The sequence below is a fragment of the Vipera berus genome, assembly GCF_964194415.1.
Source record: "Vipera berus genome assembly, chromosome: Z".
In the NCBI taxonomy this organism is placed as follows: Eukaryota; Metazoa; Chordata; class Lepidosauria; order Squamata; family Viperidae; genus Vipera; species Vipera berus.
This window is the reverse complement of record NC_138205.1, coordinates 32,477,662-32,499,926: the sequence shown is the minus strand read 5'-3', so window position 1 is coordinate 32,499,926 and position 22,265 is coordinate 32,477,662. Positions and strand designations below refer to the sequence as shown.

General features: G+C 38.1%; 1 protein-coding gene across 3 annotated transcripts in view; it reads left to right on the top strand.

Moving 5' to 3' along the window:
- Positions 1-475: 475 nt before the first annotated feature.
- Positions 476-22,265, top strand: part of ITGA3 (integrin subunit alpha 3) — a 96,716-nt gene continuing 74,926 nt past the window's right edge. For all 3 annotated transcript variants that reach the window (XM_081345526.1, XM_081345527.1, XM_081345528.1), the window contains exon 1: positions 476-974. In XM_081345526.1, coding sequence (XP_081201652.1) covers positions 742-974 — 233 coding nt within the window. In that variant the 5' untranslated portion in view covers positions 476-741. The remainder of the gene's footprint in view (positions 975-22,265) is intronic.

Sequence of the window (22,265 nt, the reverse complement as noted above, 5' to 3'; positions counted from 1 at the left end):
GTAGTGTATAATGAACAGTCATGCTTCCAAACGTGTGGAGGGTATTTCCCTAATCACTCATATTGCTGCAGCCTCCCAATACAAATAAGTATCCAAATGTAGCCTACTAACTATAACTATTGTTTTGCTGAGATGTTCTTTAGTTTATTAGCATTATGATTACCACTATAATAATGTATAATAATGTAGCGTTATATTTTCTATATGCCAGTCCTCTTCCATTCTACTCCCAACAGCTGCCCTGTATGGTAGATCTAATCCAGAAGCAACGACAGACCCAACTGGGTTCCCATGACTGGGAGTGAATTTGAAATGGGGCCTCCTGCATTTTTGCCCAACACCTTAACTGCTACTTATCAGTTCCTCCTCCCCCTTTTATGTGCTGGGCAGGTATCCAATCTGGGCGGGCCCTTTAAGAGATCATAAGCTCTTGTTTCTTTTCCCCCGGAAGAAAAGTACAGGAGAAGCAGCCGATTAGAGTGCGTGCAAGGTGGAGAGAAAGGAGAAGCTGGAGAGTGGTAATGACGCGCGCTTCCCTTTAACTACCCGCTCAGGCAAGCAGTAGAATCAAAGCTTTGGCGGGGAGAAAACAGGGGCGTCTTCACTGCGAGCGAGGATCGGAGCAGCAGCGAGAGAAAACATTCCTCAACCAGCAGCATTATTCTTTATCGGCTTTCCCAGCAAGCCAGCCACATTCTGAACGGGCGCTTGCTGGCAGGAGGGAAATTCATCTGGCAAGCTATGGCCACTACGCACTTTCAGCTTCTCCGGGTAGCCTCTGGGCAAAGGAAGCGGATTTGGGGGCGCCCGCTTTTGCTTTTGGGATACATGCTGTGGCTGTCTCTAGCCCCTCTAAGATGTGCTTCCTTCAACTTGGACACTAAATTCGTGGTTCTCAAGAAAGGCAAAACTCCTGACAGTTACTTCGGGTTCTCGGTAGCTCTGCACCATCAATTCCATCCTGAACGATACCTGTAAGTGGAAATGAAACCGAACATTGGGGGTGGGGGTGGGGAGGCAAAGCTGTTTCAATATCTTGGTGGGGTGGTGAGAAATTGCTGGAAATGAGCTCCTTTTACTATGGATTTCCCTACCACCACCACCACCCTTTCTGAATTGGGGCTAATTCTCTTATGAGCAACTATATCGGAACTGAGGGAGATGCAGGTTTGTGAGTTACACAGGCTCATTCAACGAGCACAGTGATGGTAATTAAAAATCATTTGGATTTCAGGATCGTCAGAGTTTCCTGACATCTAAATGAATATCAGTTATTCTTTATGGACTTTAGCTTGGTTCTCCCATAAGCAAGTCTCACAAAATTCAATGGGACTTCCTTCTGAATAGAGATGGGTGGGATTCTGCTGGATATAAAGCATTCTTCTCCCCCCCCCCATTTTAACACTTTGTTTGAACTGTAAAGAAAAAAAAGCTATGCCAACCCCCCTCTCCCCAATTTTGCATTCATTTTGCAAACATAAAGGCAGATAGTCTCTCCAGTCTGCTTTCAATTAAAAGCCATGCTTTTGATTCCTTTTTTGGAGGCAAGCAGTCTGTTTCTAGTCTCTTACTAAGTAACAAGCATGTAAGTACAAAAGGATGTGTGCGCGCACAGAGACCATAAACTTACTGGTTTATATATATTCTGCACAATGCACCTGTTAGGCTTATTCTAGTTATTTAGTTGGAGTTTTATCTATTTATCTTTTTTATACTTAGTGCCCACCAGATGTGTTGAATTACAATTCCCATAAGGGTGTTGAGGATTCTGCTCCAGGACATCTCAAAGTAGCCATACTGAATAAAAAGATTTTATAGCTTTAAATTGGAAATTGGTACATCTCTGTCCATGTGGTGCAGAACTGGATATGAGATATTATAGTGTCATATTAGTTTCATGAATACATGTAATATTTTTCTGTAGTTTATTTTATCCTTTCCCTGTTTCTGCATTAAGAATTTTCTGAAAACCAAGAAACTATTGTAAATACTGTACTGTTGCAATATTAACAAAGAATTTATTCAAAACCGCTGCTAGGGACATTTAGAGAAATGCAATTGAACAGCTAGCATTAGCTCTGAAACCTTTTTAAGCAGGAATTTGTGAGTGGGGTAATATCATATAATTTCCATTTAAATTAAGTCTGAGCTAACTTCAGCCAAAGTGCTTCAAAATATGTACTAATTTATTAATTTTTTCTTGTGTATGTCTTATTATTCAATAGCATGCAAGGTATTCTTCAGCCAAGTTTTTCCTCTTGTGTGCATATAATGATGAATGTTCATTAATGTGCCTGTAAATCTATTTCTTCAACACAGCTCTTCCTTTGGTTTACACTGCAATGCCCATCTTCATGATTTTTGTGTCTGTTGGTTGAGCTCATAGCAGTTGCAATCCCAAATATTTGGAGGATGCAAGGCTGGAAACAATCAGTTTAGATAAAAGGCCCATCAATCTTTTGTGAATATAACTGCCTTCTTGTTTCACTAACACGGAATGTCATTACGTGTGAAACTAACGTGAATCACCTAATCTGGCGACTGCAGTTTATAAATTAATACTGAGTTTTATAACTAGATATACTCAGCAATCAGTATTGGGTTTTTGAAGCTTCAGTCAAAAGTTGTAAGATGTCCAAAAATATAATAATGAAAAAAGAAGCAATAACTATTGATATATATGCATTTAATTTAATTGCTTAATTTTAAATGTATCCTGCTTTATCTTCAGAAGACAACCAAAATGGCTATTAGATCTTTTAGTTAAGAAGTAACTTAAGGCTGGCTAGTTAACAACTCGATAGGAGTTTGGCAGATAGGAATATAAGAAGATAGTAGCAATCATTTCTGCATTATTGTCCTGAAAACTGCATGGGTTTGTCCATAAAATTACTATGGGTTCAACTCAACTTGGATACTCTAGTATATAATGAATCAATAAAGCCAGTTTCATTTAGATAATATACTTTGACCATAAAATGTGGACTAAGAGAGAATTTAATGTGGCAGATCAAAAACCTGATAGAAAAAAAATATTTACCATTCATTGGAAGGCCAAAAGTGGATTACAGTCTTTTCCAAGAAATGAACTCAAGATTTACTGTTGCAAAGAGAGGGACAGCTGTATATATCTTGCTTGATGTTTCTCACATGAGAAAGGAAAAGATATATAGAGAGAAGTATGATATTGTGAAACTATCTCTTGTCTGTCTCAGGTCCTATTTAAATAAATTATTCCCAGTTAAACCCAGAGAAAAAGAAGTCCAGGGGGGGGGGAAAAGGGGGGGAAGACCATTTTTCTTCTGAACTTTTTCTGTTTCCTGAATTTTACCTTCATGCTAAATTATTGTACAGGTAGTCCTCGACTTACGACCAAATTGAGCCCAAAATTTCTGTTGCTTTTGTTAAGTGAGTTTTGCCCCAGTTTACAACCTTTCTTGACACAGTTGTTAAGTGAATCACTGCAGTTGTTTACTAACACAGTTGTTAAGTGAACCTGGCTTACCCATTAACTTTCCTACAATGCCCTAGAATGTTTTTACCTTAGGAATATTCTGGGAACTTAAATGGAAGCCAGTGTGATGCCCAGTGCCAGTAAAGCTAAATTAAAAACAGGGCACAGAGCACAGGGTGCCTTAGTGGGCACGTTAAGGACGTGGTCAGTGTCAGGCCTATTTTGTTAATCTCCTGAAGGATTTCAGCTTGTTGCTGAGTATTGCCTTATTTGAGGATGTAGGAAAGCACTTTCCCCCAGGGCACATGAATTGGTGGCTCTTGGCTGGATTCTAGTGGGGGTTGGGGGGGCATTCCAAGTAGTAATGTGGCAGTCACCTTTTTCACTTTATTCCCTTGGCTTTGTTGTAGCAAATGCAAGTCTCATCTTGCAGATGATTTCCTGGGATTTGTGCACTCTCCTTTATTCCCTCCTGCTGACTGCATGTCTAATGTACAGAAGAATCATATTTGATAGAGCTAAAGCACCTTTCTCCATCTTACTACTTTCCTTTTGTCCTTGGACCATAACTCCATGCCTGGGCTGGGCTGGGCTGGGCTACGATGGGATGTTTGATCAAATACTTCTGTAAAGAGATAAAAAGCCAGCTGCCTAATCTTTTCAGGTAAAGAGCTGCATTCCGGAAAATAGGTGGGGCCTGGTACAAATCTAAAAATCTAAAATTAATGTAATTGATTACTGTGTATAAATTTAATTTAATGATATCTTCCCACATCTGTTAAAACACCCTTTCTGGTACCTTTATAATTATAGTATGACAGCAAATATTCATACTAATGGTCTCAGTATGTACAGTATACCTATAGGATAAAGAATTTATAGGTTAAAGTAAAAAGGTAAAGGTAAAGGTTCCCCCGCACATGCGTGCTAGTCGTTTCCAACTCTAGGGGCCGGTGCTCATCTCTGTTTCAAAGCCGAAGAGCCAGCGCTTGTTCGAGGACGTCTCCGCGGTCATGTGGCCGGCATGACTAGACGCCAAAGGCGCACGGAACGCTGTTACCTTCCTACTGTAGTGGTCCCTATTTTTCTACTTGCATTTTTTACGTGCTTTAGAACTGCTAGGTTGGCAGAAGCTGGGACGAGTAACAGGCGCTAACTCTGTTACGCGGCAGTCGGGATTTGACCCGCCAAACTGCCAACCATCTGATCAACAAGCTCAGTGTCCTAACCCATTGAGCCACCGCGTCCCTATTAGGTTAAAGTAGGGGTGTCTAAACTTGGCAACTGTAATGCTTGTGGACTTCAATTCCTACAAGTAGAAGTTGAAGTCCATAAGACTTAAAATTGTCAAGGTTGGACATCCTTGCCTTAAAATCTTGTTTTTCAACTTTTGCAATTTCACTTGCCCAAATTTTCAGTAGGGGAATGCTAGATAGTGAATTTATTTATTAATCTATATCTCCCAATGGCTGTAGGACTTGAAATCTACCCATCTGGAACTTGAGAAACTCTGATTTAAAGAAATTGCTGCTGGAAAGCAGGCTTAAGAACAAAATAGCCACTTATAAGACACAGAAGGAAAAGAACACAGGTTGGGGTAACATCTGGTGCCAATTTGATCCACACAGTCCATGTGTAGCAGTAATTAGTGTCATTAAAAATATAGCCCTAAATTGGATTTGGAACTTTTACTTACAGCCAATGTATGCTGTTGTTTTTGTAACTGAAAATCTGGTTCATTTCCCTATAAAGTAAAAATTGGGCCAAACAATTGGTAAGCCTCAAAAAAAATTCATTGTTTTATAGGGTTCATTTATAAGAAATCATATTCAAATTTGTTTAGAAGTATATCTGTTCAGAAAAACATATTTTTTAACAAGTATATAAACAATTGCAGCCTTAATATTCATATAAACCATGGGACTCTTTCTCTGATTAACTTTTGCTTTTTATATTGGTTTAAGTGCAACTTACAGTTTCTGGATTCAGCCTTCGATGCTTGCTAAGTCCTAATATTTTGTATGAGCAGAGATGGAAAATAAGCACATTTAATTGCACCTTTTATCATATTTCCAGAACTTTTTTCTACCAATGAGATTAAAAAAAGGTAAAGGTAAAGGTTCCCCCGCACATGCGTGCTAGTCGTTTCTGACTCTAGGGGCGGTGCTTATCTCCATTTCAAAGCCGAAGAGCCAGCATTTGTCTGAGGACGTCTCCGTGGTCATGTGGCATGACTAGACACCAAAGGCACACGGAACGCTGTTACCTTCCCACCGTAGTGGTCCCTATTTTTCTACTTGCATTTTTATGTGCTTTCAAACTGCTAGGTTGGCAGAAGCTGGGATGAGTAACAGGCGCTCACTCTGTTACGCGGCACTCGGGATTCGACCCGCCAAACTGCCGACCTTCTGATCGACAAGCTCAGTGTCCTAACCCACTGAGCCACCAAGTCCCTTTTAATGAGATTAAACATGTGTCTAAATTAGACCACTGCAGACAGGCTGTTTTAAAAGTTAGGAATTATAGAGAAAAATGAGTGTAATTGGTTCTAGCTCAACCTTCACAATGCAGTATTTTTTAACACTGAGAATGTTTTTGTTTGTTTTTAAATGGATAAGTCATTTAGCTCCCTCTCTTAAAGTCTGGAATAGGCAGATTTATTTATTTATTTTGTGGTTGGAGGCTACACATTTTTTTTTAAAAAAATAAATCTTCTAACATACAGGTAGTCCTCAATCTATGACAACAATTGCCCAAAATTACTATTATTAAATAAGAGTTGTTAAGTGAATTTTGTCCCATTTTATGACTTTTCTTGCCACAATTGTTAAGTGAATTACTGCAGTTATTAAGGTTGTTAAGTGAATCGAGCTTCCCCAGTATCTTGTTGGAAGGTTGCAAAAGGGGGATCATATGACTTCAAGACACTATAATTGTCATAAATATGAGTCATTGCCAAGTGTCTGAATTTTAAACACATGACCTTGGGGATGCTGTAACTGTCATAAATGTGAAAAATGGTCATAAGTCAACATTTTCAGTAATGTAACTTTGAACAGTCATTAAATGAACTGTTGTAAGTCAAGTACTACCTGTATTTTCTCAGAAACAAAAATGAATATACTGACAAAGGAGCAATTTGACAGAGGTTCATAAGGATTTTTAAAAAAATTCTTTATGTTTATAACTTTGCTTTAGAAAAGCAAATTCAAGAGCAAAGCCATGAAAATAAATAATTAAATCAGTCTGTAGATAGCTTTCTGGAATAAAAGATCTATGGTCATTGTACTCTAAGAGGATGCAGTGATGATATTACTAGAAAGGGAACAGATGAAATGTTTAAGCTGGGCAAGTGCATGCATGCGTGCTTAATCCAAATATATATACTTCAGCCCTAACACACCTTACATCAATTTGTAAAAACAAGCACACCAAAAATCAAAACTTAAAAAATTGTGCTGTTAGAACTTGATGATTTGCTGCTGAATATTAGTTACGGCGACTTTAACAGGTAGGGGAGATCACAACGGGCTTCAGCTGAACTTTACTATCCCACTTGTTTTTGAAAGAATTACATCTAAATGCACACCTATACTTTTTCTGTACAAAAACTCTTGAGGCAGAAAAGGAACAACTTTGGAGTTTTTTGAAAGTTTGATTCTCCCACGAATGCATCATTGTAGCATGACAGAAAAACGTGTCTTTGTTGGGTCTGCATGTATGGCCAGTTTGGGCTTGTTAACTAACAGGGAGGCCTAGACACAAGCAAGGTGTGATTTTTTTCATGGCCATGTTAACATTCTTGCAGTTCTTTTGCTGGATTGGCCAACCATTATGTGGTTTATAAAGACCTTTACAAACCACTGGATTTTTCCTCTTGATTAACCAACTCCCTCTCTTAGCCCAGGCCTCTGTTTCCATGGAGACCCATATTATGTTTAAGAGTGAGGGTTCTCTCCCCCACCCCTTTTAAACCTTGGTATAAATCAAGGCTAGTTTCACTAAACTTAATTGAAGCAAGGCCTAGTTTTCTAGATTATATTTATGGTTGATGGCTTTTTTAATGTTTTGTTTGGTTCTCATTTTTAAACAAACGCTACCATATCTCTGTGTCAAAGGGGTGGACTGCTCTGTTGTTTTTAATGGGTATCTCCAGCCAGAAAGAAAATTAAAGCCTTTTCTGGTGTGGACAAGAAAAGTGACAGCTCTAATTTCCTGTGTCAGCAGCTCTTAAAATGATATAGTGACCTTGCCAGGGGAAAAATGACAACTATAAATATGTTTAATATAAAATATAAACCTAGGCAGATCCTAGTCAACACTTGGATGGGGGACCACTGGAAAATCAGGGCTTTGTACATGAGTTTAAAATTGAAAAATCATCCCAGAAGAAATAATTGATTTCTACAGTATAGCTAAGAAAACTAGATGGAATATATCTGGATAATCTGTACCCCTTTAATTATTACCAGTTGGCTGGCATAATTAGGATTTTTATTTATTTTTATTGTATTGTGTTGTGTTGTATTGTACTGTATTGTATTGTTTTGCATTTGTTTATTATTTATGCCACCCACCTCACTGATAAAGTGATTCTGAGCTGCTGGTGGTAATCTATATACTAATAAAACCTTCCTGGTTTTTTGTAACCTTTACTTAGATGAAATAGTGCATAATAGGGCAACAGTTTTTGAATCAGTGTACTCAAATGGGCTAATTTAAAGAATGCGCCCAAAATTTGGGACCCCTGATTCCTGTGGGATTGACATTAGGCAAAGTTGTGACAGCTTCGGCACTACTGCACTGTCACACCACCTCACTGTGGCAAACATACACAGTCAGGTAATTGTCATGGACATGTCCCTGCCCTATTTTCAGCCTCCCTTTGGCCACTGTGTCCAAGTGGCTGGCAGCAAGGTGCCTCTATTGGCTGCTTTGGAATAGAGGCTGAAATGTAAAAGCTCTTAACTGCGGTGGGTAGTGAGGGAAGGCTGAGGGAGCAATACCAATGCTTGATGGTGAGGTAGGGCTGGCTGAGGGACACTGGTGGTCAATAGGTGTCTTCTTCCCTGGAGCGCCCTTGGTCACATGATGGAATGGGGAGCAGTCCTTGTGGTCCATGGCTCCTTTTGTTCTTCCCCCACCAGCAAAGTTCAGGCAATCCCATGACTTAGCCAAGAAGGAGGGGGCAACTTCACTTGGCCTCTGTTGAAGGAGATGATGTGAGGGGAAACTACTATGCTGTATTTTCTATGGAAAGAAAGATGACGACTCATGGATTGTCTAGTCATCTATCAAGGCCTTCCTAGTCTGTTGACCTGGAATTAGGGGGCAGTATAGGAAATATCAATTGCGAATGTGCAGATGGCCCTACTGTTTTTGGGCTCTTGCAAAGTCCTGGATGCAGGGTCATGAAAGGCCAGCAAGGAAAATACCCCATGTCCTAACCCACCTGAGAACATACGATATCTTTAGGGAAACACCCAAAAGGGAACATGTTTGTTACTTCTGCTCTCTTATTGCAAAATCTCAGGCAGTGATGAGAGAGACGGTGGCTTCAGTTCAAATGGTTTATTTAGCTCAGCCCGGGCAACGTGAACAGTACAATGAGCCTTTATATAGGCAATGGTCAAACTTGTCAACAAATCAGGGACGGGTGTTTTCCCGCTGAGGGGTCATGCCCAATGATCAGCTGGCAGCTTTTGACATTCCCCTAGTGATAGCGCATGCGCCGCTGAGCCGGAGAAACCCGTCAGCTGGCTGGCGCTTCAGCTGGGAACCCATGTAACCTAGCCGGTGTTCTGACAGCTAGTGGCTGTCAGTCGGCTGGTGGTTCTGCGCCTGCGTGGCTTTTGACAGCTCGCGGCTGCTGCTACGCACGCGCAGCCTTTGACAGCTGTCAGTGTCAACGGCGGGGTGCGCGTGCGTGTTGGGAGCGGCGGCCTTATGACAGCTGTCAGTGCGGCCACGTGGAGCGGTCTTTGACAGCTGTCATTTCTGCGAGGAATATAGTACACTTATCTACAGTATGCGAGACTTACTGAGTGAAATCTTTTATCGTATGCGTGTCAACTTTGCTGGATGCTTGCTTATGTAACCAGAAAGAATAAATACAAGCATTTCTTGTCTTTCGAGGCTGCTGTCTTTTAGAGGAGCCCGTTTTTTGTTCAGCCGAATAAAAACATAAAGTTCGATGGCAACTTCTGGTTTCCTGTATCTTTTACCAGCAAAACCTCAGAACCTGCATATCAAGTCTCGGACCTGGTTTTGAGATTCTGCCTATTTCCAATATTTCTGCTTGCCCTATAAGATCAGGCAAGATGGGCCTACTTCAGATCCTTCAGTCAATGTCATCTATCAGGACCATGGAAGCACAGTATCCCTCCTGAGATCTGAACATCTCCTATCCTGTAAATGTTCTGAAAGTTCTAGCGATAGAAAATGGTTGAGTCTCTTAACAGTCTTCTTTCAGCACGTTGGGCTTGTTTGTGTCAGAATTCATGTTTTTCACTTATTTATATGGAAGACTTCTAGAATTGCTTGGGAATTGGGAAGCCCTAAATTAAATAAGTAATATCTATTTGTCACAATTATCTTTTTTCTGCAATTTTCAATCTCATTTTACAAAACATACATAGAAGAAACAACATAAATTAATAATCAAGAGAAAAGATAAAAAGAGAATAGAGATAGAAGTACAAAAAACAGTATTAAAAAAGGAAAGGAAAACAAAAATATATACAAAAATGAACTTCTACAACTTATTTTAAGGATGTAAGAAATACATTTAGTTTAAGGTAGTAATATAATGTCCATTTTCTTACAAAAAAAGAAAAGGAGAAATATTTTTTTATTTTTTGTTAATAATCCTCAAATCCATATGTCAAATTTTGGGTTTTCTCCATCTCCTACAAAAAGTCTACAAAGGATTTCCAAATATAGGTGAATTTCTTCAGTGATTTTTCTCTCACGAGGGCCATCATTGCCAATTTTGCCATCTTTATTAACCATTCCTCTTTTGTGAATATTGTAGGGTTTTTCCAATGTTAAGCATATAGACATCGTGCTGCTGTTATCATACATAACAAGAAAAAACCATATGATTTTTTTTCAAAATTTTATTCCATAAATGTTAACAAAAAAGTTTCTGGTCTGAATTGTAAAGTCTTTTCAAGCTTTTTGAATTACATTACTAATTTTATTCCTATATTGCCTAGGACTTTTGCAAGTCCACCAAAGGTGATGAATATTATACTCAATATTAATATTAATATTAATATTTCAATATTATACTCCCAGCAAGTTTCTTATCTTTAAATCTCTGTGTGAGCTGCAAATACAAAAACCATTGTCCATTGAAGCCTTCTAGTACCAAGTCTTCTCTAGACTTTAATTTTATATAATCTGTAGAGTATTCTAATAAATCTGCATATCTTAACTATTTTTGCCTATTCTTCATTTTCTTTCTGTAATATAATATGAGTGATATTAAAAGATATCACTCTTAATGAAAACTATGATTTGAGATTTGAATGGCATGAGATGATGCCCCAAAATACCTTTATGGCTTTTTCCCCTCTTTGCAATTTTTGTCAATATTTTCTGCAATAGCTTCAGTGGAAAAAGTGCAAAGTGATTTTTTTAATTTAATTCTTGTTACATTATTTCACATTCATTATTGTAGAAAGGGCAAAAAAATACTTTACATTCAGTTGGCTCACTAGTGCATCTTGGCTGGGTTGCAGAATGTGCCAAGCCAGAATTTATTTCAGCCATGGTTTATTAACCAACATTATTGATCACATAAAATGCTAAGCAATAAATCATAATTGACAGATTGCAGTGGCTGAATATATTGTTTTTAATGATCTGATGAGGTTTTGCTTTCTTTATGTTTATACATTTCCCCGATATGTTGTAGACTATAGCACCTTCATTTTTAAATTAGGCTATAAATAATGGGAGTCACTGCTGTGCAGTCATCTGTCAGAAATGAAATTGGTTCTCTCCTCATAATATCTTATATTTCAAATAGAGTTTCTCTCCAAGGGATCCTTTAGATCCAGGGTCTCCAATCCCTGGACCATAACCCACTACCTGGCCTTGAGCCATTTGCATGCATCATGTAAGCATGTGCATATCCTTACTTGCATGAGCAGCAGGCAGGTCTGTGCACGTATGCTCCATTTGTACAAGCAGGGGGCACATGTGCCTGCTGCTTGTGCAAATAATGCTGTGCACGTGCTTGCCCGCTGCTCGCACAGAATCTTCCCCTCCCCTCCCTCCCCAGGCTGGTCTGCAATGCTGGAAATAATGGGGAATTATGCTTTAGATGCTGAGGAGAGAAATGGGGTTCTTCAGTATGTAAAGGTACATGCTATAACTGAGCTGCTATCTCTTGATGCTTCTTCAGATGCTGATCACGTAGTTGACTGAAGAGCTTTTCTAACTAGCAGTTAATCCCATGTTGGATGTTCAGCTAGGAATTGAAAACCAAATTTGGGGTTCAAATCCTTGCTTCAGATGACATGTGGATAGATCAGACTGCAACAGAATTACACTAACCTGCAGAGATCTTGCAAGGAAATGTCATTGAATCTCCAATTTGTATTCTATACCTAGAGCCATTCTGATCAATTCCCTAATTGGCTTAGTTTTTCCTAAACTGTTAAAAAAAAAAGCAGAGGGAAGCTGAGACTTGTTACTTTTATAATTTTGAAACAGCTGGAGATTTTTTTTCCTCCTTCCCTTTTTAACAAGGATATCTTGTGCGCTGCAGTGATTTATGACAGTAGCAGCTGCTGCTCAACTTGAAGAAGCCTCCATGGAGACATTCCAAAGATTTGATGAACTTCTGGAGTTCTCTGCTGGCATAAAAGCAGCTTCCGGACAGGCCAAAACTAGCTTCATAGTGAATGTACTCCCTAAGAACTAAAAAGGAGTATTTCCTTGCTTGGTTGGTGGTTGCATTCTTCTTATGTTTGTGCCAAGAAGGGACATCCCCAGAGTTTAATCTGAATCAAAGCAAAGATTCAGAACCAATTTTCTAAACTCAGATTTCTCTTCCAATTTTTGATTTGAATTAAACTTGCAGATTGTTGGAAAGGAGGCTGCTGGGCTGATTATGGGTAAAATCAACAATAATGAAGCATTTTTGCCACCTGAAATGTGTCATATTTAATAGGACAGTTCTTTGATCAAGTAGGACAGGGGCACTATCCAAACGTGAAGTGCCCCCCAACCCCATTTTTGTAACTACTTCTAAAGATTATGCTTTTGAAGTATGTAAAATGTGGCAGTACAATTGGGTGGGTATTTTTATTCTCAAAACATGTAAAATAGGGGTTTTTTTAGAAAGCTTCTGCTATTGATTATAAAGGAAGGCTAATTTATAAGCATTACAGTAAGTCTTATCCTATTCCTGCAAACACAGTAAATATTGCTATTCTCAGAAGTTACTTAAAAGTTTCTATCTAAACTCAGAGCGCCATGTGTGATTGTCCTCTAGATTTTAGCCTAATGAAAATCATGCAAAGCAAGTTAGACTGAATCTTTGAGCTTTCTTTCCTACTTCAGTGATCCCAATGTAACGCCCACTGATTCTTTGCATATTTGTCCACAAGAAGGGTATTCTTTGAGTGTGGTAGGCCTCATTCCGCCATCACAGTCATCACCAAGGGATAAAACTCCTTTTGAAACTTCTTGGTTTAAAACTCTTGAAAGAACTAACTCCCTGAGAAAATACCTAGGTATAAAGGCCAAAGTGCAAACAGAATTGTTTGCAAAGCATAAAACCTGCATCTGCCTTTTGCTCTTCTCCCACAAATGCTGGTTTACCATATTTCTTTTTTGGCAGATGTCTCTGAGAATGTTTGCATTTTGGGCTGAATAAGAGTGCTAGTCCTCCTGATCAATCTGAATTAATTCAGTCAGACTGCTTCTCCTGCCTGTCACCAGGGCAGTCAAGCCATGGCTTTCAATTTAGCTAGGTTTTATGGGTGATCAACATGTCCTTTTTGAACACTTAATCTTCTTTGGGAGCCGAGGGCCATAGTAGGTGGGATGATAATGCAGAATAGATGCTTTCATTACATCGCATGATTGAGGCCTGGATTTTCCAGATTCCCAGATTTAAAGGGATTAGGGAGTTTTCTTTTCAAATTTAAGATTACTTTAATGTACACACTACTGTTTCTACAGCTTTCCTTAACTTTGTTTGGAAGGCAACTTTTGACTTATTATGTTCCATCAAATCATTGTCCATTCTTATCTACATAGATAGATAGTTTTCCTAAGGCTATAAAAACGGTACTGGAGCAATACGTATCCTGGAGCTTCAGCTTGCTCACCCTAGCTGTACAATCGCTTGCACATGGGGAAGTGCCAAGGAAAGGTCAGGAATTAAAAGATGAACCTGGTCCAGACAATGTATTTACACAGAAACTGAAGTCTAGACGTGGCTGCAAAGAGGAAGATTTAATGACCAAAAAATGGGACTTTGTGGCGGCTTTTACATTTATGGTCCATGTACTACTATCTCTGGCAGCAATAACAATGCTCAAATTCCTTTAGAAAGCACTATTCTGGCTCCATCAAAAAATCCTTTGCAAAATGTGCTGTCTTTCAGCAAAAAAACAGTTTATCAGTGTCTTAACATTTCTTGGATGAAGTTTTGGCTTAAAAAGCAAAATGAAAGGAGCAGGTGCTTGGAAAAACTGCTGCAATTTGACCAGCATCTTTTGGAGTGGTGACTTAAAAAGAAACCCAGTAAACTGATGGCTGCTTTGTAGTAAGTAGCTGTGATTCCTCGAAAGGTAGCTTCAAAAAGAAATGTGTGCCTCTCTCTGGTGGCTCTCAAGCTGCAACTAGATGGAAGTTTTAATACCAAAAAAAGAGATAGAACTCTCATCAAAATTCAAGCGAGCAGGTATCCTTTCACATCCAAGAAATAACACTATGGGTGGTTTGCCATGAAGATTAGATATTTCTCTCCTGAGGATAAATATGTCAGTTTCTCCCCATCCAACTGGAGGATTCTGAGAATTGAAGTTCACACATCTTAAAGTAGTCAAGATTGAGAAGTGCTGTGTTACCAGAAGAGTGCTTTGGGAGCTCATAAAAAGATAGAAGTGTATTGTGGGTACACTGGCCAAAAGAGTTTCAATAGAAGGTTTGCCCATTCCCCCAAAAGCTGCAATTGTGAGCATGAAAATTTATGAATACCAAAATCATTACTTGATTAGTAAAATCATGAAGATGATGAAGATTTTTCCCTCCTCTGATAACAGCAACAATGACAATGACAATAATAATAATAACAATAACAATAACAACAACAACAACAACAACAACAACAACAACAACAACAATAATAATAATAATAATAATAATAATAATAATAATAATAATAATAATAATAATAATGTCAATTGCAAAAGGCGGCCTTACTGGGAACTGCTTCCATCCTCTCGACCTTCGCTCTTTCCAACGGGACCTAAAAACACATTTATTTGAACAAGCCGGCCTGGTCTGATGAGTTTAGGGGTATTTTATAGTTTTGTATTAATTTATTGAATAGGGCTGTAGTATTTAATATTTTTAAATTTTGTACATTGTATTTTATTGCATTGCCCTGTACACTGCCCTGAGTCTTTCGGGAGAAGGGCGGTATATAAATTAAATTAAATAAATAAATAAATATAATGCCATCAAACATCCACATCTGCCTATCCCACGTCCTTGGTAAGGACTCAATAGGTAGACAAAAATGCCAAATCCAGTCCATCTGGCTGACTGTGCAATGAATAATAATAATAATAATAATAATAATAATAATAATGATGATGATGATGATGATGATGATGGTGGTGGTGGTGGTGGTGGAAGGTACCTTGGAGGTCTTCTAGTCCAACCCCCTGCTCAGGCAGGAAACCCTATACCATTTCAGACAAATGGTTGTCCAGTCTCTTCTTAAAAACTTCCAGTGTTGGAGCATTCACAACTTTTGGAGGCAGGTTGTTCCACTGATTAATAATTGTTCTAACTATCAGGAAATTGATTCTTAGTTCTAGGTTGCTTCTCTCTTTGGTTATTTTCCATCTGTTGCTTCTTGTCCTGCCTTCAACTGCTTTGGAGAATAGCTTGACTCCCTCTTCTTTGTGGCAACTCCTGAGATATTGGAACACTGCTATCATATCATCTCTTCTTTTCATTAAGCTAAGCATACCCAATTCCAGCAACCATTCTTTATATATTTTACCTCCAGTCCCCTAATCATCTTTGTTGCTCTTCTCTGTACTCTGTACTCTTTCTAGTGTCTCAACATCTTTTTACATTGTGGTGACCAAAACTGGATGCAGTATTCCAAGTGTGGCCTTACCAAAGTATTGTAAAGTAGTATTAACACTTCACATGATCTTGATTCTATCCCTCTGTTAATGCAGCCTAGCATTATGTTGGTTTTTTTGGCAGCTGCAGCACACTGCTGGCTCATATTTAAGTGATTGTCCACTAGGACTCTGAGATCCCTCTCACAGTTACTATTACTGAGCAAGGTACCATTTATACTGTACCTGTGAATTTGGTTTTTCTTGCCTAAATGTAGAACCTTACTTTTTCACCATTGAATTTCATTTTGTTAGATAGCACCCAATGTTTAAGTCTGTCAAGATCCTCCTGTATTTTAAGCCTGTCTTCTGGAGAGTTGGCTATTCCTGCTAGCTTGGTGCCATCTGCAAATTTGATGAGTTCCCCAAATATCCCCACATCCAAATCATTGATGAAGATATTGAAGAGCACTGGAAGAGAAGTTAGGTGTGGGAGAGTCCCATCCATTTACTCACAACCCTACTAAGCTTTGCAAGCTTCCATTCTTACACAGAGAGCATGTGGCGGATGCAGGGCACTCCTTTTGTCTATTATTGCTTTAATCTCTTCTTCCTCCTTTCCTTCACTTAACTTTAGCCAAGCCCAGCTTTCAAGTAGTTAATTGATCAATGGTTCTGTTTCATGTCCATTTCTGATGAATATTTTGGTGAGACAGGCCTATTTGGCTCTTCACAAGTGACACTGACCTTGTTGTAAATCCTTTAGCCCAGTAATAGATTTAAGGAGTTGGGTTTTTTTCCATTCTGCCACTGTGGTACAAGCTCTGTAGGGATTTGAATGCTTCTTGTAATGCTCCTTTTCTTATCTTCACTAACTAACAAAGTCTTGTTCATAGAGCAGTCTGATTCTGGCAAGTATCACCAATTGTTGATCTTGACAGTCCTTAATGTTATTCTGCCTTTGGGGAGAACTTTGCTCCTTAATTCTCTTCTGGAACAACCCAGCAAAAACCAATCCCCTGCCCTTAATTTCAAAGAGAATGAAACCTATTCTTAAAGAGGATTTTAAAGTACTTAATTAGAGAAGGTTGTGTCATTGCTGAGCAACTCTTGCAAGTTTTTGCAAAACTTACTGTACTTTGGCAAAAAATAAATGCTGCTATACTTGTACTCTTATTGCTCCTGTTTTCTTGGGTTCCCAACTATGGAAAATTATGTTTTGGAGATGTTTGTTAACTTATTTTTTAGTGCAAGTTCCTAAAATTACTATTCCTAATAACTCAACATTTTCTTTGGGAAATTGAAGTTATTGCATATTTGCCTCTTGCCTCTAGTGCACTTATGGGAAATACACACAAATAGATGGAAAGAGGTCTTTATATAAGATGGCAAATATAGCTCTGTGACTTTTTTCAGAACAGTATTGATGACTTTTATTTGCTAAAGCATTTAGAAAACCAATACAGACAGGCTATACTAAGAGAATGAGGACATAACAAGGCTTTCAAGCTTTTTATTTTCTGTGATGCTGTTAAAGAGACATGAAACCAAAGAATGAGGAAAAATATCAAGTCTATACGCTGTTCCTTTTATTAAAATTCCTGCAGCTGAAATTGTAAAACAGGGGTGTCAAACTCAATTTCATTGAGGGCCGCATCAGCATTGCGGTTGCCCTCAGGGGGCCGGGTGGGTATGGTCAGGGTGGGCGTGGCCTACTGGGTGGGCGTGGCTAGAGTGCATATGGCCTACTGGGTGGGCATGGCCAGCTCTACATCATTCGTATCAAGGGTGCCTATGGGAGGCTGGGCAGGAGTGGGACAGATCTGAGGTTCTGTGGCAGAAGGAGGGTCTCTGGGCCAGGGCCAAGGCAGTGGGGGCCGTTCCCTCACTGTTTCCAGGATGACTTTGCGGGCCACATGAAACCACTTTGCGGGCCGGATCTGGCCCCCGGGCCTTGTGTTTGACATGTCTGTTGTAAAATGTTTAAAATTAAGAACATGATGCATTTTGGCTGGTTTAACCTAGTATGTTTGACAAGCTTAATTTCTGCAATTAACTGCAGAGTTCAAGAGTGCTCACTCTCAGTTTACCTTGTATTGTACGTGGTGATGTTGTGTAAATCTAATTGTGTAATTGATTAGTACTTTGTTGGAATATCTTTGTTAAGGAGGAAGGAATATCGACTATTGAATTAAAATAATTAAAATAAAATTGGATATATATTTATGCAAATATTTTTTCTGTTTATTCTCTCGTCTCTGCTTACAGTCTTAAAAATCAAACTAACAAAAATGACCAGTTTACTATCTTCATGACTGGAGATGAAGGACCATGCTAAGATTCTGACCATGAGGGAGTTAGGCACCCTTTTAGGGGTGCTTATATCTAAAAGCCTATTATGGTATCTCCTAGGAATGGTTTTTGGCAGTACTGTATGGTGGTGGAGCAATTAAAATGAATTCCAGTCTTTCAACATCTTACTGGTTGCATTGCTACCTAAAACTTTGGGAATAGATTGCCCATCACTTCAAAACTGAAGTGGTCAAATTAAGGTTTCAAAGGTTGAGTAATAAATTTATAGGCCACATATTTGGAGGGGGGGTTGGACTGTATTTTTAAACAAAGGAACCTCCACTTTTGGCAATGGATACTGTGCTTAGGAGGGAATGATAAAATTGTATAGAGGTACTTAGCGGAGGCACTAGAGAATATGGAACTCACAATTATTCTTGATTATGGAATGTAGTGTTGCAAGCACATTGTATGCATCTCTGAAATGTTGAATGTTATGATTTTGTAGCTACATAGTCAGAAATGATTAGTTTGAAAATGAATATTCATTCTTCACTCATTCATTCATTCATTCATTCATTCATTCATTCAGTCAGTCAGTCAGTCAGTCAGTCAGTCAGTCAGTCTCCCCTTCCCTCTCTCTGTATATGTATGTATATATTTTGACCTGAGACTTCATTGAGTTCTTATAACTAGCCAGAATCTCCCTTCTTCTTTGTTCCCTGTATAATCTGCTGCATTCTTTTTTTTAACAATTCCTGTGACATAGCATTCCTTTTATACAGTATGAAGTGTTGCAATCTCAGCTCCCAGTGGGTTCATACAGCAGTTTGTACTACTCCACCATTGAGATTAGACCTGATCAAAGGGTCAAATTTTAGTATGTTGCTGGAAGATATCTCAGACCGGAATCCAACCCTGGTTTGGTTACATTTACAAATACTATTATTTTTTCTCTATTACCTAATTGTAATATTATTCACCTTTGAATCAGCATGAAACTATGTTCCAGTAAACTGTACCTGTTGCCAATCACTACCAGCCATCTGACTTCCCCCACAAAGTCAAAAAATCTAACAGATTTCATAAAACTTGAGGCAGTCTTTGGAGAGTACTGTAGTAAAAGAGAAAACATACTCATGAGTTGGGAATGAGATGAAGGCCAGGGAGATATGACAGAAGAAAATATTTGCCAGGACGTGTTTGGGTTGTGGTTAGAGGCAGGTGTGAACATGGCTTTGATTTATTCATGAAGTTTTAAGGGAGAGTAGTTCAGAAGGCTAGCAATTCCAGATTTCAACTCTAGGAACTAGTATACTATAATTGACAAGGGTTGGGCAGACTTAAATACAACTCTATATGATATAGATAGAAGCTCATCTTTGAGCTTTGGGTACTCTCCCTTAGACTAGTCAACATCACAGGGTGGTGGTTGTAGAATTAAGTACAATTATCTTCTGGGATGGTATGGGCTATTTGACATTTTGAGAATGTGTTATTCATAAATATTGGTTCTCATAAAAGGGCTGCCACAAAGGGATTGTTCCCAAAATAGCTCCCCTAATCGGAGCTGCTAGGTTTCTCCATGCCACCTTTAATATGCTGCCATCCCAATTTATTACTGTCTTTTTCTCTCACAAAAACAAGTTCTAGGCTGCTACATTTGTTACTGTCGTTCTGTATGAAGGCCCATATAGAGTACAAAAATCATTTTTTAAAATATTTGATCTTAGCCAAATGCTGAAAACCAACAGGAGTTTGGCTATCCTGCCACCATATCCCCCAAATTAAGACTCAGATGAAATAATGGCATATTACTGGTATACATTGTTACCCTCAAAATGAAATTAGTCCCTTGGTTTCTTTATGGAATCATGTTATAGGATCTCCTCATAATAAAATCTGTTTTTCAAAACAAATTCATAAGAATTATTTGGAATTCTCAAATAGCCTCCAGCTTATTAAAACCTAATAGTTGGAGCTTTTAAGTACTGGAATGTAATAAAATCCTTTTTGGATTTCTGATTACCCCAACTTTGTTTATCAAAGCAAATAAAATATATTTCCAATGAAATGTCCTTCTGGGTTCACAATTCGGAGGGGGGGGGGCTTTATATCTGTCTGTGGATATTTTCCAGGATTTTTATTTTTTTGTTTCTGGGGATATTTTGATAGCTGCACAAATTTTTAAGTGACATTTAATATCTCTGCAAAGGTTGATGTAACATTTACATGCCAACTAGGTAAATATCATCAGAGATGAGTAATGAAATGTCTGCAAACAGGCACTAAGGAGTCCACCGTTCAATCTGATCTACATACATTCTCTTCTATTGGATTGCCTTCAGCATCAAGGTTATTCTGATGCACTTACTAGTTACATAGAACATCTTCAGAGAGAGAAAATATTCTGTCTGAATTCCAATAAAATTAAATTGTTACCGAAAATACAAAACTTGATTGTTCTATAGGGATTGATAAGTTTGTTCAAGAGGCAACAGAAGTTAGCAATGCTTCCTCTATAACTTCATTTCATAAAGGTGATTTTGTTATTATGTTTTTCCTATTTCTTTTAATGGCTACTTTCCTGGTTGTATAAAAGGTTAAAGTTGTCCCTTAGTCAATGTTTATTGTTTTATGACTCACCTGATAAACTATACATTATGTTATAACCTACGGGCTAGAACAATAAAATTGTTAGTATCTTCTTCTTAACATCTCCAGAGACACTTTTGGAAATAAAGTTGATGCTAGATCCTGATGCCTTGCTTTGCAGCATGCCAGCTTCCCATTTCTTTCTATATGATTAAAAGAATCTATTAATAAATTTAAAGCTAAGAGAGGCAGAGAGCCAAAGGCTATGTCCAGGTCCATGATACCTGCTTCTTAATTCATAATGAATATGTCTAGAACTATTGCCTAAATATTCACTTACACATCATTATTTGGGGTTGCAAATCTGCAATATTCAGCAATTTTAAAATGTTCTAGAAAAAAGTTTGCATCTAGTATTCGAAAATTACTTAATGTCCCTCCAAAGACTCATTGCTTTTAGTTTTAGTTTAGTTCAGTTATTTCCCTTAAAATTTTCCTCTTCCTAAATCTCCACTCATCTTCTGCAGTCAAATATTTGGGACAGTCTTGTTTAGGTTAGCTTACTTAAATGACATTTTTCATATTTGGAATGTATCTGGAACAGCTCACAGTAAACATGAAATTACAGTATCCTACTTGAAAATAATTCAGTTTGACAATGCATGACAAAGCATCAAACAAATGTCAACAAAATAACTATTTTGAAAAATAAATCTTGAAAGAGCCTTTATGTTATAATGAAAGTTCATATTTTAAGGCAAAGCATTTAAAGCAACAGTCCACGATTTCATGCAGTCCTGTTTAGAGATGTCAAGCCTAAAAGGTAGAACCATGTATGTGCAAAGCATGTTTTCCAGTCTTTCCTGGTTGTTTTATTTATGATAATTTGTTACACTGGAGCATGTCTCTTTGCTTAAAATAAGTATCCGGACATAAATGGTTTTACTGTTGAGCCCACTAGAGAACTGCACTTGTGTACTTTGGCAAGGCTTAGTGACTGCACTTGAACATTATAACCTGAGATGTGCATGAATTTCTGACTTCTATATTCTCTTCTCATACAGTCCATTTTTTATTTTGATTTTTTGCTGTTCAGTGAAGACTTTAAACATGTGAACGCATCTTCAAACAACAATTTTGCTTCTTTTAACTAAACAAGCATTGGAACAAGTTAAAAACAGTATTTTGTAATGCCTGTTCTAAAGGAGTTGAATAGATATTCCATTAAAAAAAAGTAATTGCTTGCCTGGTTACTTGCAGCAGAGAATTTATAGATAAAGACAAATGCCTATTATGTTCTGAAAAAGGATATCATGAAATCAGTGAAGTAGTTATTTGAGCCAAATTACAGAATAAGTGGCAGGAGTAGCTCTTCTGCTGGTTTGGAATAGAAAACTAACAATATTTTAAATTGTTCTACCTTGTGTCCAATAAATGATCATCAGAAGTGTTTAAATTTCTTATAAAAACATTTTGGGGGAGCAGGACTTGGAAATTAACTACTAAGGGATTTGCATAACCACATTTGGTCAGAGCTACAGCATAATAGTTATCATTAATGTCATCTGTATACAAGAAAAGTAGGAGATATCTGTTCC